The following is a 21625-nucleotide window of genomic DNA, read 5'->3' as shown; positions in this document are numbered from 1 at the left end:
TTGGACTCATATCATATCACCCCAAACCATACTAATTTGCACAGACATTCTTGCACAGCTACATATTTTGTACTTTTTAAACTCATTTTTTGAAGCCACTTTATATTGTATTGCAGTGTGTCAATACTGTATTATTTCATCCTCACTTCTCAACCCCGTACATATTGTAGAACCTTCTTCCAGGTGTCTTCAGAGTCTCCACATGTCTTCTGGTGAACTCCAGTCCAGATTTAGCTCCTTCAGAGGAGTCGTAGAGTCTTGGTGGCCTCCCTCTCGAGTCCTTTTTTCTTTTATGGATTCATCTCATCATTATTGAACAGAAAATGTGCAGTTTATCATTCTAGGTTCTAGATGACAGTCCTATTGTGGATACGATGGCTGTATTCACTCTGGTACAGTCGGACGGGAGGAATGCTCCATATGTCAGATTCTGTAGTTTACAGCGGCACCATGGCAACACCTGATGGAACTGATTCGCATGCATTGCAGGAGCACTCAAACTACACGTAAATGTGATAAAATCCGTCAGTTGAGCCGTTGAACATTGATGAAGACAAGAATCTGCTCTTAAGAAATCATTAACCTCTAAACTTCAAATTCATCACTTAGTGTACAAAAGCTTAAGAAATGAAGTGGTACAGGAACCACGCACATCTAAAGTATCTTCCTACAGTAAACTAATAGATAATGCAAGGGGTAATAGCACTTCTCTCTATGGAAGCACTTCAGTAAGTTAACTAACAGAACAAACAATCAGAAAGGGGTAAAGTAATTTATAATCAAGGGCGAGGCTATCACTAAACACCTCCTTGGCAAATGTTTTTGACTCATATTTTGTAGTCTGTGGAAAAATAAATAAAAACCTTTGAGCAGCCAAATGTTTCACACCATGGCAAAGCAATCATTTCTACAGGTTTATTTCACATTCATGAGGTAAATGAGGGATTAGTTACTAAAATTATAAATAATTATCTAACTCTAAAACTAATCATATTCATAACATGAGTACTGCTTTTCTCAAAACATACAGCAAAACTTTAATAAAACCACTGACTCATCTCATTAATCTGTTGATTAGTTCCTATAAATTTTCAGCTGACTGGAAAAAAAGCTGTCATTGTACCAGTTTTTAAATCAGGAAGTCGGGATAATATAAATAACTATTGCCCAATCTCTAATGAACCTATTCTGTCTAAGGTTCTTGTAAAAGTTGACTACACAACTCAGACTATCTACAGGACAGAGAACTTCTTCAACCACACCAGTTTGGTTTCAGACCAGGCCACTGACCAGAAACAGCAAACTGTTGCCTTGTTGAAAATATTAAACAGAGCCTGGATGGGCGGAATGTTGTGGGAGCAGTTTTTCTCGACCTCAAAAAGGCATTTGATACTGTTAATCATACTTTGCTTTTGTCCAGATTGGTTTTTCCTCTGAGACAATAGACTGGTTTGCATCATATTTGGAGAACAAGGTGTCAAAGTTCACCAGGGCCCAGCCACATTTCTAAATATGGGTGTTCCACAAGGATTCAATTCAATTCAATTCAATTCAATTCAATTTTATTTATATAGCGTCAATTACAGTCAACTCGTCTCAAGACGCTTTACAGAACCCAAATGCCTGACCCCCAGAGCAAGCCCAAAGGAGACAGTGGCAAGAAAACACCCTTTTAACAGGGAAGAAACCTCGAGCAGAACCCGGCTCTATATAGGGGGGACCCATCTGCCTGCTGGCCGGGGGGGTTGAGAACGACAGAGGAGGGCAAGGGGGAGGGATGGGAGAAGAGGGAGGGGTGAGAAAGCAAGGAAAACACAACACACATTTGGATACATGCATGACAGGATATGTGACACAGACAAAGTATAAGCTAACATTGAAAACTGACTCATAGTTTACTCTGATGATGTACAGCTCTGACATTAAACATACTCCATATATAGCTAGCAGTAAAATTCAAACAGTATGTAAGTTAGCATAACAGTATAGTGAAGGCGATGCAGAGTTGACTGGTGGAAAAAGGGAGTTGGAAGCAGAGGACTGGAGGAAGGTCAGCAGCAGCATCCCACAGTGGACATGATGGAGACTGGACCAGCTGGTGGAACATCAACCACAGATCTGAAGCATCCAGCTCTGGGACCAGGGACACTCGGAGAAATAGCACAGGGGGAAACAGAGTGAATGTACTGCAATAACGGTATACATATTAAATGTAAAGGTAGATAGAGAAGGGCTCAGTGCGTCAAGAAAAGTCCCCCAGCAGCCTATAGGCCTATAGCAGCATGACTAGAGGCAGAACGAAGGGACGTCCAAGAGGGAGTCAGCTGTGCAATGAAGACACAAGCCGAACCCCTGTGGGTCACCCAGTCAGCCCCAACTATAAGATTTGTCAAAAAGGAACGTTTTAAGCCTGGTCTTAAAAATAGAGAGGGTGTCTGCCTCCAGAACCCAAACTGGGAGCAGGTTCCACAGGAGAGGCGCTGATAACTGAAGGCTCTGCCTCCCATTCTACTTTTAGAAATTCTAGGAACAACAAGTAAGCCTGCAGTTTGAGAGGAAAGAGTTCTACTAGGATAATATGGTACTATCAGATCTTTAAGATATGATGGAGATTGGTTATTAAGAGCTTTATATGTCAGAAGAAGGATTTTAAATTCTATTCTGGATTTAACAGGAAGCCAGTGAAGAGAAGCAAGTATAGGGGAAATATGATCTCTTTTGCTAACTCCTGTCAGTACTCTGGCAGCAGCGTTTTGGATCAACTGTAGATGTTTGAGAGAGCTGTTTGGACAACCCGATAATAAGGAATTGCAATAGTCAAGCCTGGAAGTAACAAAAGCATGAACTAATTTTTCTGCATCACTCTGAGACAGAATGTTCCTGATTTTTACAATATTACGCAGGTGAAAAAAGGAAGTCCTACAGACTTGCTTTATGTGTGAGTTAAAGGACATGTCCTGGTCAAAAATAACTCCAAGATTCCTCACAGTAGTACTGGAGGCCAATGTGATGCCATCCAGAGTAACTATTTGCTTTGAAAGCGAGTTTCTAAGATGTTTGGGGCCAAATACAATGACTTCAGTTTTGTCTGAATTTAGCAGTAGGAAGTTAAAAGTCATCCAGGTTTTAATGTCCTTAAGACAATCTTGCAGTCTAGCTAACTGATCAGTTTCATCTGGCTTCATAGATAAATACAATTGTGTGTCATCTGCATAACAATGGAAGTTAATATAATGCTTCCTAATAATATTGCCTAAAGGAAGCATGTATAATGTGAAAAGTATCGGTCCTAAGACAGAACCCTGAGGAACTCCATGATTAACTTTAGTATGCTCAGAAGAGTTATTGTTGACATGCACAAACTGGAACCTATCTGATAAGTAGGATTTAAACCAGTCCAGTGCTGTTCTTTTAATGCCAATTGAATGTTCTAGACGCTGTAATAAAATGTTGTGGTCGATTGTGTCAAACGCTGCACTAAGATCTAACAAAACAAGTATAGAGACTAGTCCATTATCTGATGCTATGAGAAGGTCATTAGTAACTTTCACTAGAGCTGTTTCTGTGCTATGATGCACTCTGAAGCCTGACTGAAACATTTCAAATGATTCCTTTGTAAGTGTTCACATAATTGATTTGCAACTGTTCTTTCCAGAATTTTAGAGAGAAATGGTAGGTTGGATATCGGTCTATAGTTAGCTAACACATCTGGATCTAAAGTGGGCTTTTTAAGCAAAGGTTTGATGACAGCAACCTTAAAAGCCTGTGGTACATAGCCTGTTACTAGAGAGAGATTAATCAGATCTAACATTGAAGAATTAATTAAAGGTAAAATCTCCTTGAAGAGTCTAGTTGGGATAGGATCTAAAAGACATGTTGATGGTTTGGATGTAGAAACTGTTGAAATGAGTTCAGAGAGACATATAGGAGTGAAGAATTCTAAAGATTCATCAGGTCTAACAGCCAATTCAAAAGCATCTGTGACATTTGTAGGAAGGGCCAGATTAATTTTATCTCTAATCAGAACTATTTTATGTGTAAAGAAGCTCATGAAGTCGTTACTGGTTAAAGCTAAAGGAATACAAGGTTCAACAGAGCTCTGACTCTTTGTCAGCCTGGCTACAGTGTTAAAGAGAAACCTAGGGTTGTTCTTGTTCTCATCTATTAAAGATGAATAATAAGTTGTCCTGGCATTACGAAGAGCTTTTTTATAGATTACTAGACTATTTTTCCAAGCCACATACACTTCCTCTGAATTAGTGGAATACCACTTTCTTTCCAGCTTTAAAGTCCGCAGCTGGAATTATACCAAGGAGCAAGTCTTCTCTGAGATAGAACTTTCTTTTTTACAGGAGCAACACTATCAAGAGTTGTACACAGTGAGGCTGAAGCATTATTAACATAATAATCCACTTCTGTGGGGGTAAAATAATATTAATTGCCTTCTGATTTATCAGTAAATGTTGCTGAAGTAAACAGTGAGGGTATTATTTCCTTAAATTTAGATACTGAATTGTCAGACAAACACCTACTGTAATGATATTTGTTCTCAGCTGCTAAACAATCCTTTACTTTAAATTGAAATGTTATCATAAAATGGTCAGAAAGAAGAGGGTTCTGGGGAAATACTGTTAACTCTTCAATTTCTATGCCATAAGTCAGGACAAGGTCAAGAGTGTGATTAAAACTATGAGTTGGTTTATTTACATGTTGAGAAAACCCAATTGAGTCTAATAATGAATTAAAAGCTGTTGTAAGGCTGTCGCTGTCTACGTCAACATGAATGTTAAAGTCACCCACAATTATAACTTTGTCTGTAGGATCCATTCTTGGTCCCTTACTGGTCAGCCTTTTCATTAACGACCTGCTGTTAAGCTGCTCTACTGCAACGTGTCAACTCTATGCAGATGATTCAATTATATATCCGACCAATAAGACACCAGCACAGGCTGCTGACGTCCTGTCTGAATGAATGTTAAGGTCCAAGAGTGGCTCATTTAAAATCACCTCGTATTAAACCTGGAAAAAAACCGTGTCCATGTGCTTCTCAGTTCGGAACTCAAGCCAGCAATGCTTTAAAGTTAATATACAAAATCAAGAAATCATTTCAGTGACAGAATTCAAGCATCTTGGAGTTGTACCAGACCCTCTACTTAAATTTAATCTCCACATAAAGATTTCAAAAACTGTAAAAAAAAAAAAAAAAGAAAAAAGAAAAGAAAGATTTCAGAACTGCTTTAAGTTAATCATAAATTTTATTTGTGACCAGGCAGCCCTACTGTATATGCATGCTCTGATCTTCTCCCATGTCTCATGCTGTCTGACAGTTTGGGCTCAAGCAGCCCCGCCTGCAATAAAACACATCAGTTCATTGTACAATCAAGCTCTGAAAAATATGGATAAAAATAAAAAATAAATTCTGTGGCATTGTCTTTTTTTTTTTTTTAAATAAAAATTTTGAGTTTTGACAGCTTCATAGACCTTTGCTTCATCAAACTAATGTTTAAATGCCTCAGTAAATCAGCACTACGCTGTGGATTCACCCAAAGACAGGACGGCAGCACGGTCACCAGAAGATCCAACAACAACAAAATATCTTACCGCAGAACTACATGTGGACAGACAGCCTTTTCAATCAACAGCTGTCACATCTGGAACACATTACCAAATGACATTAACAGTGTAACAGATGTTCAAACTTGTACAGCAGAAGGGAAGCACTGGCTGTGTTGTTGCTCCTTTGACTACTTTACTTAAAAGCCCAACCAGGGACAGGAGTTGTAAATTAGCTCTACGCTACACACTCCATATGTAATGCATCACTTCTATGTGTTCCATTATAATTACATGGTTCCTGATTAAATAAATAAAAAATGAAGATATAATTATGAAGTTTTCCCCCCTTTGTAAGACTGTAACAGAAAATTGCTTAAATTCCAGTAAACACACGAATGTTTCCTGAGGAGTTTAAAACGGGTTCTTAACCTGAACCAAAGAATCTCTTTTTTTTTTAAAAAATAGGATTCATTCTGACAGGAAAACGTTCTGCAGAAACACAACAAAGGGGGAAATGAAGTAATAATTATCTCCATGAAGGAAGTGAAGTCATCGGACTGCAGCAGCTGTGAAACTCCTCACTTCAATATTTTAGTTCTGTCGACTGTTTTTATAATCCATGAGCCAAGTGGGTAAATTTGGGCTCATCGGTACCACTTTGGGGGGCAAATTCTCATTAGCATTTTTGGTAAGGACAATATCCCTAGTAACTATTCCTGTATGACAGACAAGCACAAGTGGCAGCTTTATGCGAGATATCCATGGGTTTATTAGGAACATCAGTACAATTTTGTAGCTTTGATACAGGAAATCCAAGAATATACACTGATTTAAATACCGATTACACTCATAAAAGACATTCAAAATCATTGAAGACTATGTTGAGTTTATTGCTGATATGCTGTGATACAGAGAACTTAAAGGAATGTTTTTATCTACACATTTGAACTGAGAAATTTAAATTAAACCAGAGCGTTTAACACTAATTTTTGTCATTATCCTTCAACACATCCATCACTTATGTAATACATCTGCAGTGTGACAGAGCAGAGGAAAACGTGTCCTTCACCATCCTGGACACCTCTGTGGTTGAGCTTTGACCTTTACATGGAAATATTAAGGGTAATCCATGGAAGACAGCCAATAAGATGGCAGCTTTCCACTGTGGTTCTGCAGGTGATCGAGACACTCTCAAAAACGGTCAGCTAAATGTTACAAGAGAAAACTGGAGAACCCAAGCACAGACAGGTGAATAACGGAAAGAGATTTACTTACCAAATAACTAAACCAACACATAAACAGAGAACTGAACTGGGGGGAAAGAACCAAACCTAAGCTACTAAAACTCTACAAGCTAAACTCTAAGAATTCAAAAATGGAAGTCTACAACATAGAACTGAATTAACCAAACTAAGCTACAGAGGGGCACTCACAAGATGGGGGAACTAACAACAGAGGGGGAAGAGGCTGAGGGAATCCATGAACTGACAAACACAACAGAGTCCAGAGGGGGAATCCAGGATGGGAGAACAGCAGGGTCCATGAGGCTGACGTAGTCCAGAGGTGGCAGGTTTGGTGGGGAACAGTAACTATGATCCAACAGGGACTGAGTGACTGAGCAAGGTTTAACTAGTGAACAGGAGCTACTGTGGACAGGTGAGCTGATCACTGCAATGAGAAACACCTGCAGGAATGAGCTGAGTGTAGACAGGTGAAGCAGAGAGAGACAGGAGGGAGACGAAGAGAGACAGATGAAAAGAGATGGACAACAGAAAGAAAGAAGGAGAGAAACAGGAGCTGGAGCAGGGATCATGACACCAAATGTGGATATGATGGATTGTTCACTGTTTCTTGAAGTGTTTGTTGTCTCACATTCTCACACAGCTCTTCCACAGACAATGAAATGTCGAGATGGACTTTCTTGTTGCTTCCAGTGTTCTGATTCCAAGAAAGAAAGCCTTTCCATACAAGGCAGAACAAAGCTTCATACAGCAGTTTGTGTAGTTGGATGGCCCTGTTGGAGTTTGTCCTCCATAACACCATCAACCGATCCCTCTGCAATCATGCCTGCTTCAATACACAAGTCTTGCAAACCTGCATCTTGGAATCGTTTGCCAATTACTCCTAGCAGCGTACATAAGGTGTGGAAGGTTCCCATCCTTGGAATGATATTTGGAAACCTCTCTTTGTGTTTCCACAAAATGTCAGTGGCTTTTGCGTAGAAGGCTTGGTCAAAAACTACCACTATATGTGGTAGTTGTAGCCTGTTCCTAATCTTCATACTTTGTGTCAGAATCTCCAGTCCATCCATCTACAGTTTGTCTGGAGGAACAATGCATGTGAGCTACCAACCAGAGCAGGTTGTTTTGTTTGAGCATCTCTCAGTACTTTCTCACATTTTATGTCAACATGTGGCCTTGGGACAGAGTCAGTGTGTTCTCCTCCACTGTAAACTGGAGTAAACACCTCTCCTGGTTCAATAGTCCTCTCTTGTCTTTTTGGATGACCTTTGTGGGTTTGGGTTTAGGCATTGAGCCATACACCTTTGGTTGCACAATTATCCCGTTTACCCTGTGTGATGTTCCAGCCCCAGATGGTGTCTCTTCATTGTGATCAATGCTGTCCCATGCCACTGTTGTTGGAACATGAAGCTGGATGTTCAGTGGCAATGGAACACTTTCAGCTCAAGTGTTCAGTCAGTTTTTGCAAACACAAAGCAGTATCAATTAGTAATACAGTCATGAAAAAATGATTAGACCTCCTTGTTTTCTTCCATTTCTTGTACATTTTAATGTCTGGTACCAGTAAAGTTACATTTGTTTGGACAAATATAATGATGACAACAAAAATAGCTCATAAGAGTTTAATGTCAGAGCTGATATCAGACATTTTCCATGTTTTTCTAGATAATAACCAGAATCCCTTCAGTTCTTCCATCAGTAGCTATGCATTGTTCTGCCAAAAACAGCTTTTAGGATTCCATGTTTTCCTTTCTGTCTGTTTTAGTCCCATGATCCACACAGGAGCTAGTACTGAGCTAGCAGTTTGGTAGAACCATGCTGGGCTGTTTTTCTTGGTGTGATGAACGGCTGTCTTGGAGATCTTCAGTTTTTTCTCTACCTGTCTCTCAGTCATGATGGCTGCCTTTGCAGCTTCACAGAATTCTTTAGTTTTAGGCGTTATGTGAGAGCTGACAACTTCTGAGTTGAGCTGAATGTCAGCAGGAAACCACTCTAGGCCTTTACATGTGCAGTGCTGCTGATGACATGGAATGACCTCTATAGACCCTGGAATCCAATGAAGCTGAAGCATGTCAGCTAGAACACAAAGTATGATGGAATCAGCTGCATTTTTTGTCGTGGTCATTGTATTCTTCAAGTAATAAACATTTAGTGGTACCAGCCATTAAAATGAAGAAGAAACTGAAGAAAACAAGGGTGGTCTGATCATTTGTTCTATGACTGTATATGTACAGTATAGACACTGTATAGATGGTACAATTGATGAGTTTATTCATGACCTGTGATTCAATTCAGTTAAATTTTATTTGTATAGCACCAATTACAGTCAAATTGTCTCAGGATGCTTTACAGAACCCATATGCCTGACCCTGTGATGGTTCTTCTGTGTAAATGAGCAGCACCCAGTAAAACCCAGTGTTGCATTTTTGCACCGTTGAAAGAAATCCCTAAAAATCACATTATTATACTTTAAAAGAAGTAATTTCAGTTGTCTGTCACTAAACATCTTTCTGATGAAGGAAATAATACCACAGGTCAAATACTTAGTTGGAAAACTGTTGAAATTGTTCCTAAACAGAGAGCTGGAGGTCAGTGGAAGACGTGTTGTTTGAACGTGGTATACCTCACTGTATTAATATTTTTGAAATATTGAGTTTTGCAGTTCAGAGTGTGGGATGCTGGGAAATGTAGTGTTTGTCTACATTCAGTCAGAAATATGTACAGCCTTAAAAATGTTGTAATTTGCAGCTGTGGGCCTCAGAGGGTTAAATGGATTGTAATACAGCAGTTATGGTGACTGTGACGTTTCACTAATAAGTGATGAAGCTGCCAGTGTGGAAAAGCCAACGTACATTTTAGTACCACTTTGGTTTGATCACCAGAGATGGAACCAGTATCTGTCTGGTCTATTTGTAATGTTAACACCTAGGAAAGCACACAGCGAGCCCACAGTCATAGCAACAGTGTATACTCAGTCAGTTCAAACAGCTTATTCCAGACATATGAAAACAATACAAATATTATAATTTATTTAAATGTATGAATGTAGATTATATCAAGTTCTGTTTTGAACTCAAAATGCCATTCCAAAATGTACTCTGGAACATTTCTGGAGATGTTCAAGACATTCTTCCCAAACTAAAGCAAGGGATGGGCTGGTAAATGGCGAGCCCTTTTGTTCTAAGGGGACACAGTCTGTGAAAACCTGAGACCTGCATAAAATACATTAAGCTGCTGCTTTGAGAGGCCTATCATACCAACCTGATATATGCATGGGTAGAATAATAAAATGGTATAGGTGGCAATTTACCCTGAGTGGTAGCGACCAACCATCTGGCTCATGGACTAGTAGATTCATCGGTGAGGAGAAGAAGTTTGTTCATCTGAGGAGCTTCAACATGATGCTGCTGCTGCTCCTGTGGAACACCGTGAGTCCTTCATCACTTCTAATTGTAAAAATCTTTATTTGATTTTAGCTAATCAATTATAAAATGAGTAAAAGTTTACAGAAGAATCTTATTGAATCTTCTTAAAACATATTTTACAGATCTTTAATGTGGAAATAAAAACGATCAGCTGTAAAAATTAATCAAAATGTTATTAAACTGATCCTGTTGTTTTCTATGAGTCTGTTCAGATTATTTTACATCAGACGTTTCATTCAGTCATTTCTGTCGTTGAACTGTGAAAGTGTAAATATAAGCTTCATATTCTTTCTTTCACAGATTTATTGAAGTTCTACTAGAAATATGACTAAACCTGTTGGATCACAAGCAAACAGAAATGCTAATATTTGGTTAAATTAACCTGTTTCCTCCTCAGTTCGGTTCTTCTGGTTTCAATCTTCTGGTTTATCTTGGACTCCTCTGGACTCTAGACCTACTGCTGGGCATGGAGGTGGCGGTATCATTACACTATCAATTTAACTGACTCAAGTCTAAGACAGAAACACATTTAGTAGAAGTGTAGCTGCTGAGCTGCACTCCAGAGCTATCCAGTTGCATTTATAGGCTAGCAACGAGTGTTTCACTCTTAGGCTAACTGCTAGCATTCCTTGCCTACCAGTTAGCAATCCTCGACAAGTCACTAGTTTTTATGTGTTAGTCACTAGCATCATTTGACTACTGACTAGGATTATTAGACATACCACGTTTCTTAGCAAGTTCTTTTAGCCTAATAATGCTAGTTGGTAACCAAGGTGTTACTTGTTCCTTCAGCTGATGCTAAGCTGCTATCATTTTATGGAAAACATAACTAGCCTTCCTAAGCTAGTCACTATAGTCTCTACGGTGGACACGTGCATTTCTAGGCTAGTCATTAGCATCTGTTAGCTAGCGACTAGCATTCCTAAACCAGTGACTAGCATCTCTAGGTTGGAAGTAGCATTCCTGGGCTAGTCTTACTGCCCTCTGTCAGCAGAAGAATAAAGATGAAGAGTAAATCTAACTGAGATCAGCTGTTCTTGATCTGGTTCTGAACTGTCTGCAGACTTTAATTCAAAAGTTTAATAAAATATGTTTTTAAAAGTCAACATTCTCTGTGAGATGTGCTGAATTCTCACAATTTTTAACAGACTGTGATTTTAGAGCATTTTTCTGTTAATAAATATGAAATATATGAAAGACATGAAGGAAAGGCTTCATCTCTGGACGCTAGAAAAAGAAGCGACGCCTCAGACTGACTTTATTTAGTCTTTATTTCTTACTGGTTACTGGATCAGCACACAGACAGACGGCTTACTGTTAGAGAATATATGAACCTTTACAGCACACATCTGAATGACAACGAAGCAGGAAAGAGTCCTTCTGTGAACAGAAACCAGCTGAGGGAAGAATCCCACAACATGAGACAATCCCACGAGAAGAAAAGAACTTATTGCTTCATACAAATCAGTCTTCATGGCAGTTAGAAGAGAAACACATGAAGTAACATCATCACAGCGAGAGGAGGCGACACCTACTGCTGCCTAAAAAAACAGAAAGACTCAGTGTTCAGGAAACCTGCTAGAAATAAAAAGTATCTACAAGGAGGGCCAAGGTCTGCAGGAACAACCTTAAAGGCTTAGAGGAGGAAGGTTTGAGGAGGACGATACTGTACAGCACTTCAGGAAGGGACGATACATTCAGGAGCCCTCCGGCAGTTTGGGTGGAGTCATGTGGAGGAAACCAAAGATACAGAAGACAGACGACGGGCTACATGCGACTGACCTCCAGCTTCTCTACCAGCTCATCTCCTCAACACTCTGTCCTTCAACATTCAGTCTTTACAAACAATCTAAATCCTTTATATCTACATTTATGTAATAAGTTGAACCTCATCATTTGAAGTTCTAAACTTTACTAGAAGTAAAAACAGTTTGAATTTACTCAATTGAAACTTATTCCAGTAAAATAGGAACTGAATTCAGGTGAATTCTGTTTGAGCCTCACTGAAGATTCTTTACGTTTAGTTTTCATGATTCAGATGGATGCGGTTGTTCTTCTTCAGTCCGAGTCTGAATTTCAAGAACCTGAACTTGAATTATAAAAACTGGATATTATTTTCAGTGGGGATCACATCAGAGCAGCTGAATTTACCTTCAATATATTAGTTTCAAGTGGATTGAAATCGAAGAAATTCAAATTGAATAATAACTTCTTTAGTTTCACTTTCAGATGTTTCTGACCATGCATCTCTCTCTCTGTGTTTTGAACTCTCTTCTTGCATTGAGAACCTCGTCCTGCTCTCTGGGGCCCCCTGGTGGTCACGAACTACAACATGCTCACAAAGTGACGTCAGCTGATAGCCCTTTAGGCGGCGTCTGGGTCCGCCTGTGAGGGCCGGGGCACCGTGTGGTTTTTTCAGGGTAAAGGGGTCTTTTTTTGTCTTTTTAAGGTGGCTGGGGGTTGCCCTACATTCCGAGCTTGGAGCCCAAATGGCGCCAAAAAAGCCCCGCCCCTTACAGGCCGCTGCAGGGAAGCGCACGCCTCAGCGAATGGAAGCTCCGCCCCTTCTGACAGGGGACCGAAGGATTTAACTTCAGGGGAACTCAACAAACAGGAATGCTGTACAGGAATGAAGAATAAAAGCAGGAGACCCCAGCTCTGACCCTCTGAACCACCACGTTACCTCAAAGAAGTAAAAAATAAAACATCTAAAGTTCATCAACAGCAAACAACTTCCATGCTCATCCTCGGTGAACCAAATCTGAGCTTGAAATCGTACTTCACCAACATTTAGAAAGTCACCAAAAACCAACTGTTTGTCCAAACCAGATTCTGTAGAAAACTAAAAATGCTAATTATTATTAATCATTTTATCTACGAACCATGACGCTACGACCAGGCATGAACTAACCGTGACGTCACCCGTTGGTTTCAACGCAGAGAAAATGAAGCCCGGATTTTGCTACTTCCTGGTCGCCATTTTGGATTTTTTGGAGCCAGTGACGTAAAAAGCGTCATCAAACAGACTGGACCGGAGAGCAACTAGGGGCAGGATTGGCTGAGGACTCTCTTATCCCGCCCACATTTTACCGTAGAGGCTTCTGTTGCTGTCTATCAAGTATAGCCACGCCCCCTGGCTCCACCAACTTTAACGATTTATTTAAAATTCAGTATTGATTTATTTTAAGATCGGCCACCTGATCTCTCATTTTGACCATGAAAACTAACGGGAAAAAAATCCTGAGCTGTAGAACATCAGTCTATCAAATTTTATGTTTTCCAAAAATGAATTGGGGTCTATGGAGAAAAAGCTTTTTGGAGCCAACCCTAGCGGACGGCGTGATATTGAAAGTTTTTCACACTTCAGGGTTGGCTTCATTTTTGTAGCCAGATGCTACGTCCATCTTTATATACAGTCTATGGCTACGACTGATAACAACAACCCTCGAACAGCCTTCGGTTGAACTGCAGGCAGTGTACGGATAAAACATCCAGAGTATACAGCGCCACCATGTTCTCAGTTCTGGTAACACTCATGGGAAAACAGGCTTTCAACTGTTTCTCTGATTTCCATCGTTCTAACTACTGCCAGAGGACATCTCTGAGTTCTGTCTCCTCCTTCAGGATGTTCTGGTGCCACAGAGCTGCAGGACTTCAGACAGAACCGGTCCTGGGTTCAGAGGGTCCAGGTGGTCCAGAATCACAGACAGCAGCTCACAGCTTCTAATCTACAGCTACACCTACGTACTACACTGTGAGGTTCTGTTTACATCAGAATGTAGGTTCTCCTATCTGTTCTTTGGTTCCGTTCCAGAACCCGGCCCACGCAGCTCTTCCTTCAGGGGAGAACGTGTGTGTGCAGCTTTGGTTTGTCCTCTGGGAGGGGCTGGGTTCTGAAACGGAAGCTTTGGTCTTTGGTGTTGGGTCGGCCCGGTTCCGCCTCGGCCCCCCCACCGTCCTGGTCTGGTCTGGTTCATAGTGTGATTGTTACGTTGAAGAGCTGAACCAGGTCCAGCAGCTAAACTGTGACGATGGTTCTGCTGGACATTAGGGTGCTAATGAAGAACACGACTCAGGTACTACTCTGGTTCTAGATGACATTCACATGCAGATACGCCTTCATAAATACGTCTTCTATCTGAATAAAGTGATTCTATTCTATCTAGAACTATGAGGTGGACTGTCTCAGAAACGTAAGGAGACGTACAGTTAAAGCTGCGCTCAGCAACGGTGCACTAATGTGGCTCCAAACAGAACACAGAGGACTGTTTGGATGTTAGATTTTACTGAGACATCAGTCAGACCACAGAACAGTCCTCTACACAGCATTCCTAAACTCATAGAGAAGCACTAATGTTCCTCTCAAACACTCATCTTTATCTTCTCGATTATCTGATCAATGATTCCCATAAATGTCTTGTTCTCCAGATATTCTGTTTATCGTGTTCATATTTCAGAAGCTGCGATCACAGATTTATACTGGCTAATAGTCTCCAATTGATTGATCCAGATTGACAAAAAAACCCTCTACATAAATATTGAACATATTACCATAGCAACAGAAATAAAAGCAGGCGAGGCTCCCTGGTGGTTTAGTGGTTTGGTTTCAGGACAGCTCCAGAAACTATGAGTTTGAAGTGTTTATAAAATTTAAACTCATACGCCGATGATGTCTCTCTTTATCTTTCTAACTTTAATTTGTATAAATTCATGTATCGTTTCCGATGGATAAATCCCAATAAGTCTAATCAAACCAAAATCTAATCACTTGATCTTTGTGTTATTTCTGATCTTCCATGAAAATTTCATCCAAATCCTTTAGTCTGTTTTTGAATAGTGTTGCTAAGAGATGATGGATGGATGGACCAGAAACATCTCTAAGACGGATGGACCACATGGTTCTGGTCCATCCCTTCATCCGTCTCTCAGTCCTACAGGTGACAGACAAACGTATCATCACATAACTCAGTTTGCAGAGTTCCCTGGTGAAGTAAAAAAGTAATGAACATATTACCATAGCAACAGAGATAAAAGCAGGCCAGGCTCTCTGGTGGTTTAGTGGTTTGGTTTCAGGACAACTTGAGAAACTACGAGTTCAAAGGGTTTCTAAAAGATACACTTGTACTCAGACGATGTCTCTCTTTATCTTTATAATTTGACATAAATTTGCGAAGCTTCAGTGCAGCTTTAAACCTGTGTGCTGGGCTCTAGCTATGCTAACAAAAGCTAATGAATCTTTTCTAAGCGCTACAGGTGCACTTGGCTACGATTGGCTGTGTTCTGCTGTCCGTTGACCTCTGGACACGCCCCTTTCTCAACCTCACCTGTCACACCCGGAGACACGTAAAAACCGCTGCTTCAAAACACCACAGAGAGAGAGAATTACAAGCTGTCACTGCTTCCTGTTTGTGCTCAGCGCCCACCTCTGGCCGGACACTAACCTGCAGCTCTTATTGCTGTATGGATAGACAGGTGTAGGTGTGTGTTGGGGGGCGGGGTTTAAGAGGTTGCAGGCAAAGAATGAGGAAACACTCAGCAAACACAAGAATGACTGTTGAAGAAGGAAAACAGCTGTGTGGACATTGGTGGAGGGCTGAGGCGGAACACTGATGGTATTTTACAGTGAGGAGGTTCTGCAGATGGAACCTCCAGGTCTTCAGCAGGACACCTCCATGGTGAGCCTGATGAAGCCTCCAGGTCTTCAGCAGGACACCTCCATGGTGTGGCTGACGGTGCCCACGCCCTCCGTGCTGTCGGATTGGGTGCAGGCCCGGGATCGCTGGCCGTCCATGGAGCCGGCGCTGGTCAGGGAGGCCGTCCTGGACCGGGCCAGGCGGGTCATACTGGCCGACGGCACTGGGAGGGGGAGGGAGAACGCAGCGTTACGATTGGTCGATTTAAAGCATGTACTACGATGCTGGGAGGATGTGGGGAGAGCATGCTAATGTGGAGAACTGAAGATTTTCCTCTTTGGTAGCTGGTGAGAAAAGGCAGCTGATTGGTTCACACGACAGCCGGGATGGTTGTTAGTTAGAGCTGCTAATGTGTCCGACGGAGACACATCGTTAGCGTCATGCACTCCACAAACACAAAGACACCAAAATCACACTGTTCATCCAATAATTATCTGGTTCTCCTCTGTCTCTGAGCTGCTTTTGTGTCTCTTTGTTGTCATTTTGGGTCTCTGTGATTGTTTTGTGTCTCTTTGGTGTCATTTTAGACTCTATTTGGTGTCATTTTGTGTATTTTTTAAGGTGATTTTGTGTCTCTTTGTGGTGGTTTTGTGTGTTTTTGAGGTGATTGTGAAGTTTTGCACATCTATGTTCTAAAACTAGTCTGTCTTTCGTTTAGTTTTGGGTTTCTTTGTGGCTTTTTTTTCCAGAAAATTACTTTCTGCTGGAAATAAATGCAGTTTGTCAGCTTAAAAACCAAAACAATGAGCTAAAAGATGCAAAAACGAGGTCATTGTGTTTCTTTTAGTGCTCATGTTGTGTCTTTCTAGGTGTTTGGTGTCTCTTTGTGGATGTTTTGCGTATCTTTTTGTTCAACTCCTTGCATTTAATTTTGGGTTTGTCAGAGCCTTTTACCTGAAAACTGCTTCTTGTTGCTGGAAAATCAAAACACCAAGCTTAAAGATGCTAAAATGCTCAACAACAGCAGATTCGGGGAGAATTTTCTTTGCGTTTTGTGTTCTGTAACATGACCAAAAATATTTATTAGTGCAGCTTTGAAGCCTGAATTCATCCAGTTTTCATGGGATAATAAATTAGCATCAACATTTAAGAAAGACTTTTGATTAAAAGTGGTAAAAAGGCCAACTTTGTGATTCTCTCACCTGTCCAAATAGTCTTTTATTGATGTGCAAAAAGAGCCTCAGACTGAGAGCTTGATTTGAACACTTTAAACCGTGAAACTCTTGTTTTGTGGTTGTCATTGAGAAGTGGCTCGGAGCTGCTGGACGCCATGCAGAGATGCGATGGTAAAGGAATGGGAGGAGGGGCAGCGTATTTTTCCACTGGAGGAAAAATGATTTCTGATAAATCATAAAAGGGTTCTATGTCCTCGGGGGTAAAATAAACAACCAGAAATGAGAGCAAACGTAAAAAGAACCGATCAGTAGTGAAACTGAAAAGGGCAGCAGGAGGTCAGAGGTGACGGTGAGGAACCAGTACCTGGACCTCCACTCAACCTCCGATCCTTCACATACGCGACTGAAGAACAGACAGAACACATGAACACAACTCAGTTCCTCTGCAGCAACAACAGAACACAACTCAGATACGTCTGAAGTAAAGTTTCCATCCACTGTAAAGTCCATGTTTATCATCAGTCTGAGTCTCCAGTGATTCCTAGAATCTGGATTCATGATGGAACCATTGAAACATGAACCTTTGTCACTAAAACAATCGTGAACTTTGGTTCTTTCATAGATTTATTAAAGTTATTCTGTAAATATTGATCATAAATATACAATCAGGAACTGGAATCATCAGTTTTGTTGATGTAGGAAGTTGTGTTAATCACATTTTCTGAGCTTCATGGCCTCATAACTTCTCCTGAGTGATTTCAGTTAACTACTGCTGCTGACTCCTCTGATCCAGTTTAACTAGAACCATTAGATCCACTCATTAGACTCAAACTCTACAGTGGGAACGTCTAAAGAGCTCAGCAGTTGCAAAAATTGCCCAAAATTGGCTCAAAAACAACCTAAACTGACTGAAGAGATGTCTATAAGGACATGAATTCAACCAACATTCATCCAAAGTGATTAAAACATGTCTAAAGTTATTAAAAACCTGCAAAAAATGTACTCAAACCACTTCAAGGTGACTGAAAACGTTTCGATAATGATTCAAAAACTGCACAGATTGACCCTAAAATTGATCAATTACTTTAAAAAAAAATCCCCCAATTGACAAATTAAAATAGTCCAAAGTGTTTGGAAATGTGTCTAAAAATATTCAAAATCTGCCTGAGATGATGCAAAAATGGTCCAGACTGATGGAGATGTCTACATTGACTCATAAATGGAACACAGCTGTCAGTGTCCACAGGGTTCTAGAGAATCCATGAAGAAGGAAGTTCTTCCTCTAGAAGCAGAACCTTAAAGCTCCATTCATCACATGGACAAAGAAAATGTTCTGGAGGAAAGTTCTGAGGTCAGATGGAACAAAAACTGAAGGTGAGGTCTTCAACCCCAAGAACACCAAACCTACCATCCAGCATGGAGGAGGCAGTATCATGCTCTGTGGCTTTCTAGAAGAGCTTCTGGACTGGTTCTAGACTGGATGTTGGACTGGTTCTGACTGGTTTAGGTTTGATTTTGGTCCTGGTTTTACATCTTGTCAGGACTGGTTTCAGACTGTCTTGGTCTTTTTTTTTAACTCCAAGAACACCAAACCTACCATCCAGCATGGTGGTGGCAGTATCATGCTCTGTGGAACTGGAGCTTTCCACAAAGTAAATGGAATAATGAAGGAGGAGGATCACCTCCACGTTCTTCAGGAGAACCTAAAACCATCAGCAGAAGGTTGATCCGGGACACAGTTGGATGTTTCAACCAGACAATGAGTCCAAACACACATCAGACGTGGTAAAGAAATGGTTCCATCAGGCCTGCAGGGTTAATGAGGTCTTCAGAGGTGGATGAAAACTTTAGTTCTGGACTGAAGATCAGATCAAACCCTGTGATACTCACTGTAGCCCATCCCCTGCAGGAAGTACTTGAAGGCTTCAGTCAGTTTCCCAGGCTGCAACACAACAACACAACAACAGTGAGATTCTGGATGTTGTGTTTGCGTTCTCTGTACAGGTGAGTGTGTGTCTGTGTGTTACCTGTGTGAGCTGAGGGAGTCCACCAGAATCAGCCATCTGCATCAGAGAAAGCAGGAATCAGCAAACGGACACACAACGTTGTGTTATGTTTCTGTTCGACAACAACACTGACAACAACTCTTTGTGGACGTTTAGTGTCTCTTTGTGGACGTTTTGTGTCTCTTTGTGGTCGTTTTGTGTCTCTTTGTGGTCGTTTTGTGTCTCTTTGTGGTCGTTTAACGTCTCTTTGTGGTCGTTTAGCGTCTGTTTGTGGTCGTTTAGCGTCCGTTTGTGGTCGTTTTGCGTCTCTTTGTGGACGTTTTGTGTCTCTTTGTGGTCGTTTAGTGTCTCTTTGTGGTCGTTTTGCGTCTCTTTGTGGACGTTTTGTGTCTCTTTGTGGTCGTTTTGTGTCTCTTTGTGGTCGTTCTGTGTCTCTTTGTGGACGTTTAGTGTCTCTTTGTGGTCGTTTAGCGTCCGTTTGTGGTCGTTTTGCGTCTCTTTGTGGACGTTTTGTGTCTCTTTGTGGTCGTTTTGTGTCTCTTTGTGGTCGTTCTGTGTCTCTTTGTGGACGTTTAGTGTCTCTTTGTGGTCGTTTTGCGTCTCTTTGTGGACGTTTTGTGTCTCTTTGTGGTCGTTTAGTGTCTCTTTGTGGTCGTTTTGTGTCTCTTTGTGGACGTTTAGTGTCTCTTTGTGGTCGTTCTGTGTCTCTTTGTGGACGTTTAGTGTCTCTTTGTGGTCGTTTTGTGTCTCTTTGTGGTCGTTTAGCGTCTCTTTGTGGTCGTTTAGCGTCTCTTTGTGGTCGTTTTGCGTCTCTTTGGGGTCGTTCTGTGTCTCTTTGTGGACGTTTAGTGTCTCTTTGTGGACGTTTAGTGTCTCTTTGTGGTCGTTTAGTGTCTCTTTGTGGTCGTTTAGTGTCTCTTTGTGGTCGTTCTGTGTCTCTTTGTGGACGTTTAGTGTCTCTTTGTGGTCGTTTTGTGTCTCTTTGTGGTCGTTTAGCGTCTCTTTGTGGTCGTTTAGCGTCTCTTTGTGGTCGTTTAGTGTCTCTTTCTGGTCGTTCTGTGTCTCTTTGTGGTCATTTAGTGTCTCTTTGTGGTCGTTTAGTGTCTCTTTGTGGTCGTTTAGTGTCTCTTTGTGGTCGTTTAGTGTCTCTTTGTGGGCGTTTTGTGTCTCTTTGTGGTCGTTTAGCGTCTCTTTGTGGTCGTTTAGTGTCTCTTTGTGGTCGTTTAGTGTCTCTTTGTGGTCGTTTAGTGTCTCTTTGTGGGCGTTTTGTGTCTCTTTGTGGTCGTTTAGCGTCCGTTTGTGGTCGTTTTGTGTCTCTTTGTGGTCGTTTAGTGTCTCTTTGTGGGCGTTTTGTGTCTCTTTGTGGTCGTTTAGCGTCTCTTTGGGGTCGTTCTGTGTCTCTTTGTGGACATTTAGTGTCTCTTTGTGGTCGTTTTGTGTCTCTTTGTGGTCGTTTAGCGTCTCTTTGTGGTCGTTTAGTGTCTCTTTGTGGTCGTTTAGTGTCTCTTTGTGGGCGTTTTTTGTCTCTTTGTGGTCGTTTAGCGTCTCTTTGGGGTCGTTCTGTGTCTCTTTGTGGACGTTTTGTGTCTCTTTGTGGTCGTTTTGTGTCTCTTTGTGGTCGTTTAGCGTCTCTTTGTGGTCGTTTAGCGTCTCTTTGGGGTCGTTCTGTGTCTCTTTGTGGACATTTAGTGTCTCTTTGTGGTCGTTTAGTGTCTCTTTGTGGTCGTTTAGTGTCTCTTTGTGGGCGTTTTGTGTCTCTTTGTGGACGTTTTGTGTCTCTTTGTGGTCATTTTGTGTCTCTTTGTGGACGTTTTGTGTCTCTTTGTGGTCGTTTAGTGTCTCTTTGTGGACGTTTAGTGTCTCTTTGTGGTCGTTTAGTGTCTCTTTGTGGTCGTTTAACGTCTCTTTGTGGTCGTTTAGCGTCCGTTTGTGGTCGTTTAGCGTCCGTTTGTGGTCGTTTTGTGTCTCTTTGTGGTCGTTTTGTGTCTCTTTGTGGTCGTTTAGTGTCTCTTTGTGGTCGTTTTGTGTCTCTTTGTGGTCGTTTAGTGTCTCTTTGTGGTCGTTTTGTGTCTCTTTGTGGTCGTTTAGTGTCTCTTTGTGGTCGTTTAGTGTCTCTTTGTGGTCGTTTTGTGTCTCTTTGTGGTTGTTTAACGTCTCTTTGTGGTCGTTTAGCGTCTGTTTGTGGTCGTTTAGCGTCCGTTTGTGGTCGTTTTGTGTCTCTTTGTGGTCGTTTTGTGTCTCTTTGTGGTCGTTTTGTGTCTCTTTGTGGTCGTTCTGTGTCTCTTTGTGGACGTTTAGTGTCTCTTTGTGGTCGTTTAGTGTCTCTTTGTGGACGTTTTGTGTCTCTTTGTGGACGTTTTGTGTCTCTTTGTGGTCGTTTAGTGTCTCTTTGTGGTCGTTTAGTGTCTTGTGTTATTTCTGGAAGTGTTGGTAATGAGTGAACAAACATCTGAAACGTTCTCTGACAGGTTTGTTCGTAAGTTTAATCTATAAATAATGTGTTTTTCAGTTATGACCAACATATAAACAGTTTTTCAGGATATTTAATGGAATAAAACCATCGCTGTGTTTCGTTTACAACCACAGTCT

The 21625-nt window shown here is 41.1% G+C and overlaps 2 protein-coding genes across 5 annotated transcripts in view; one reads left to right on the top strand and one right to left on the bottom strand.

The window, feature by feature from the left end:
* The window catches only part of LOC127535128 (uncharacterized), a 66866-nt gene extending 62775 nt beyond the window's left edge, over nt 1-4091 (top strand). Inside the window, exon 3 of the mRNA XM_051952193.1 lies at nt 2051-4091. The gene's annotated coding sequence lies outside the window, so the exon portion shown is untranslated. The remainder of the gene's footprint in view (nt 1-2050) is intronic.
* A 7384-nt stretch (nt 4092-11475) lies between these two features.
* ndrg4 (NDRG family member 4) overlaps nt 11476-21625 on the bottom strand; it is a 49346-nt gene continuing 39196 nt past the window's right edge. For 2 of the 4 annotated variants that reach the window (XM_051952515.1, XM_022221908.2), the window contains 4 exons: nt 19058-19093; nt 18921-18972; nt 17395-17433; nt 11476-16078 (listed from right to left, as the gene is read on the bottom strand). In XM_051952515.1, the coding sequence (XP_051808475.1) occupies nt 15924-16078; nt 17395-17433; nt 18921-18972; nt 19058-19093 (282 nt within the window). In that variant the 3' untranslated portion in view covers nt 11476-15923. The remainder of the gene's footprint in view (nt 16079-17394; nt 17434-18920; nt 18973-19057; nt 19094-21625) is intronic. The other 2 variants (XM_022221909.2, XM_051952514.1) reach the window with 1 other exon arrangement.

This window comes from Acanthochromis polyacanthus, chromosome 8 (genome assembly GCF_021347895.1).
Source record: "Acanthochromis polyacanthus isolate Apoly-LR-REF ecotype Palm Island chromosome 8, KAUST_Apoly_ChrSc, whole genome shotgun sequence".
NCBI classification, from domain to species: domain Eukaryota; kingdom Metazoa; phylum Chordata; class Actinopteri; family Pomacentridae; genus Acanthochromis; species Acanthochromis polyacanthus.
This window is presented reverse-complemented; position numbering and strand designations above follow the sequence as displayed.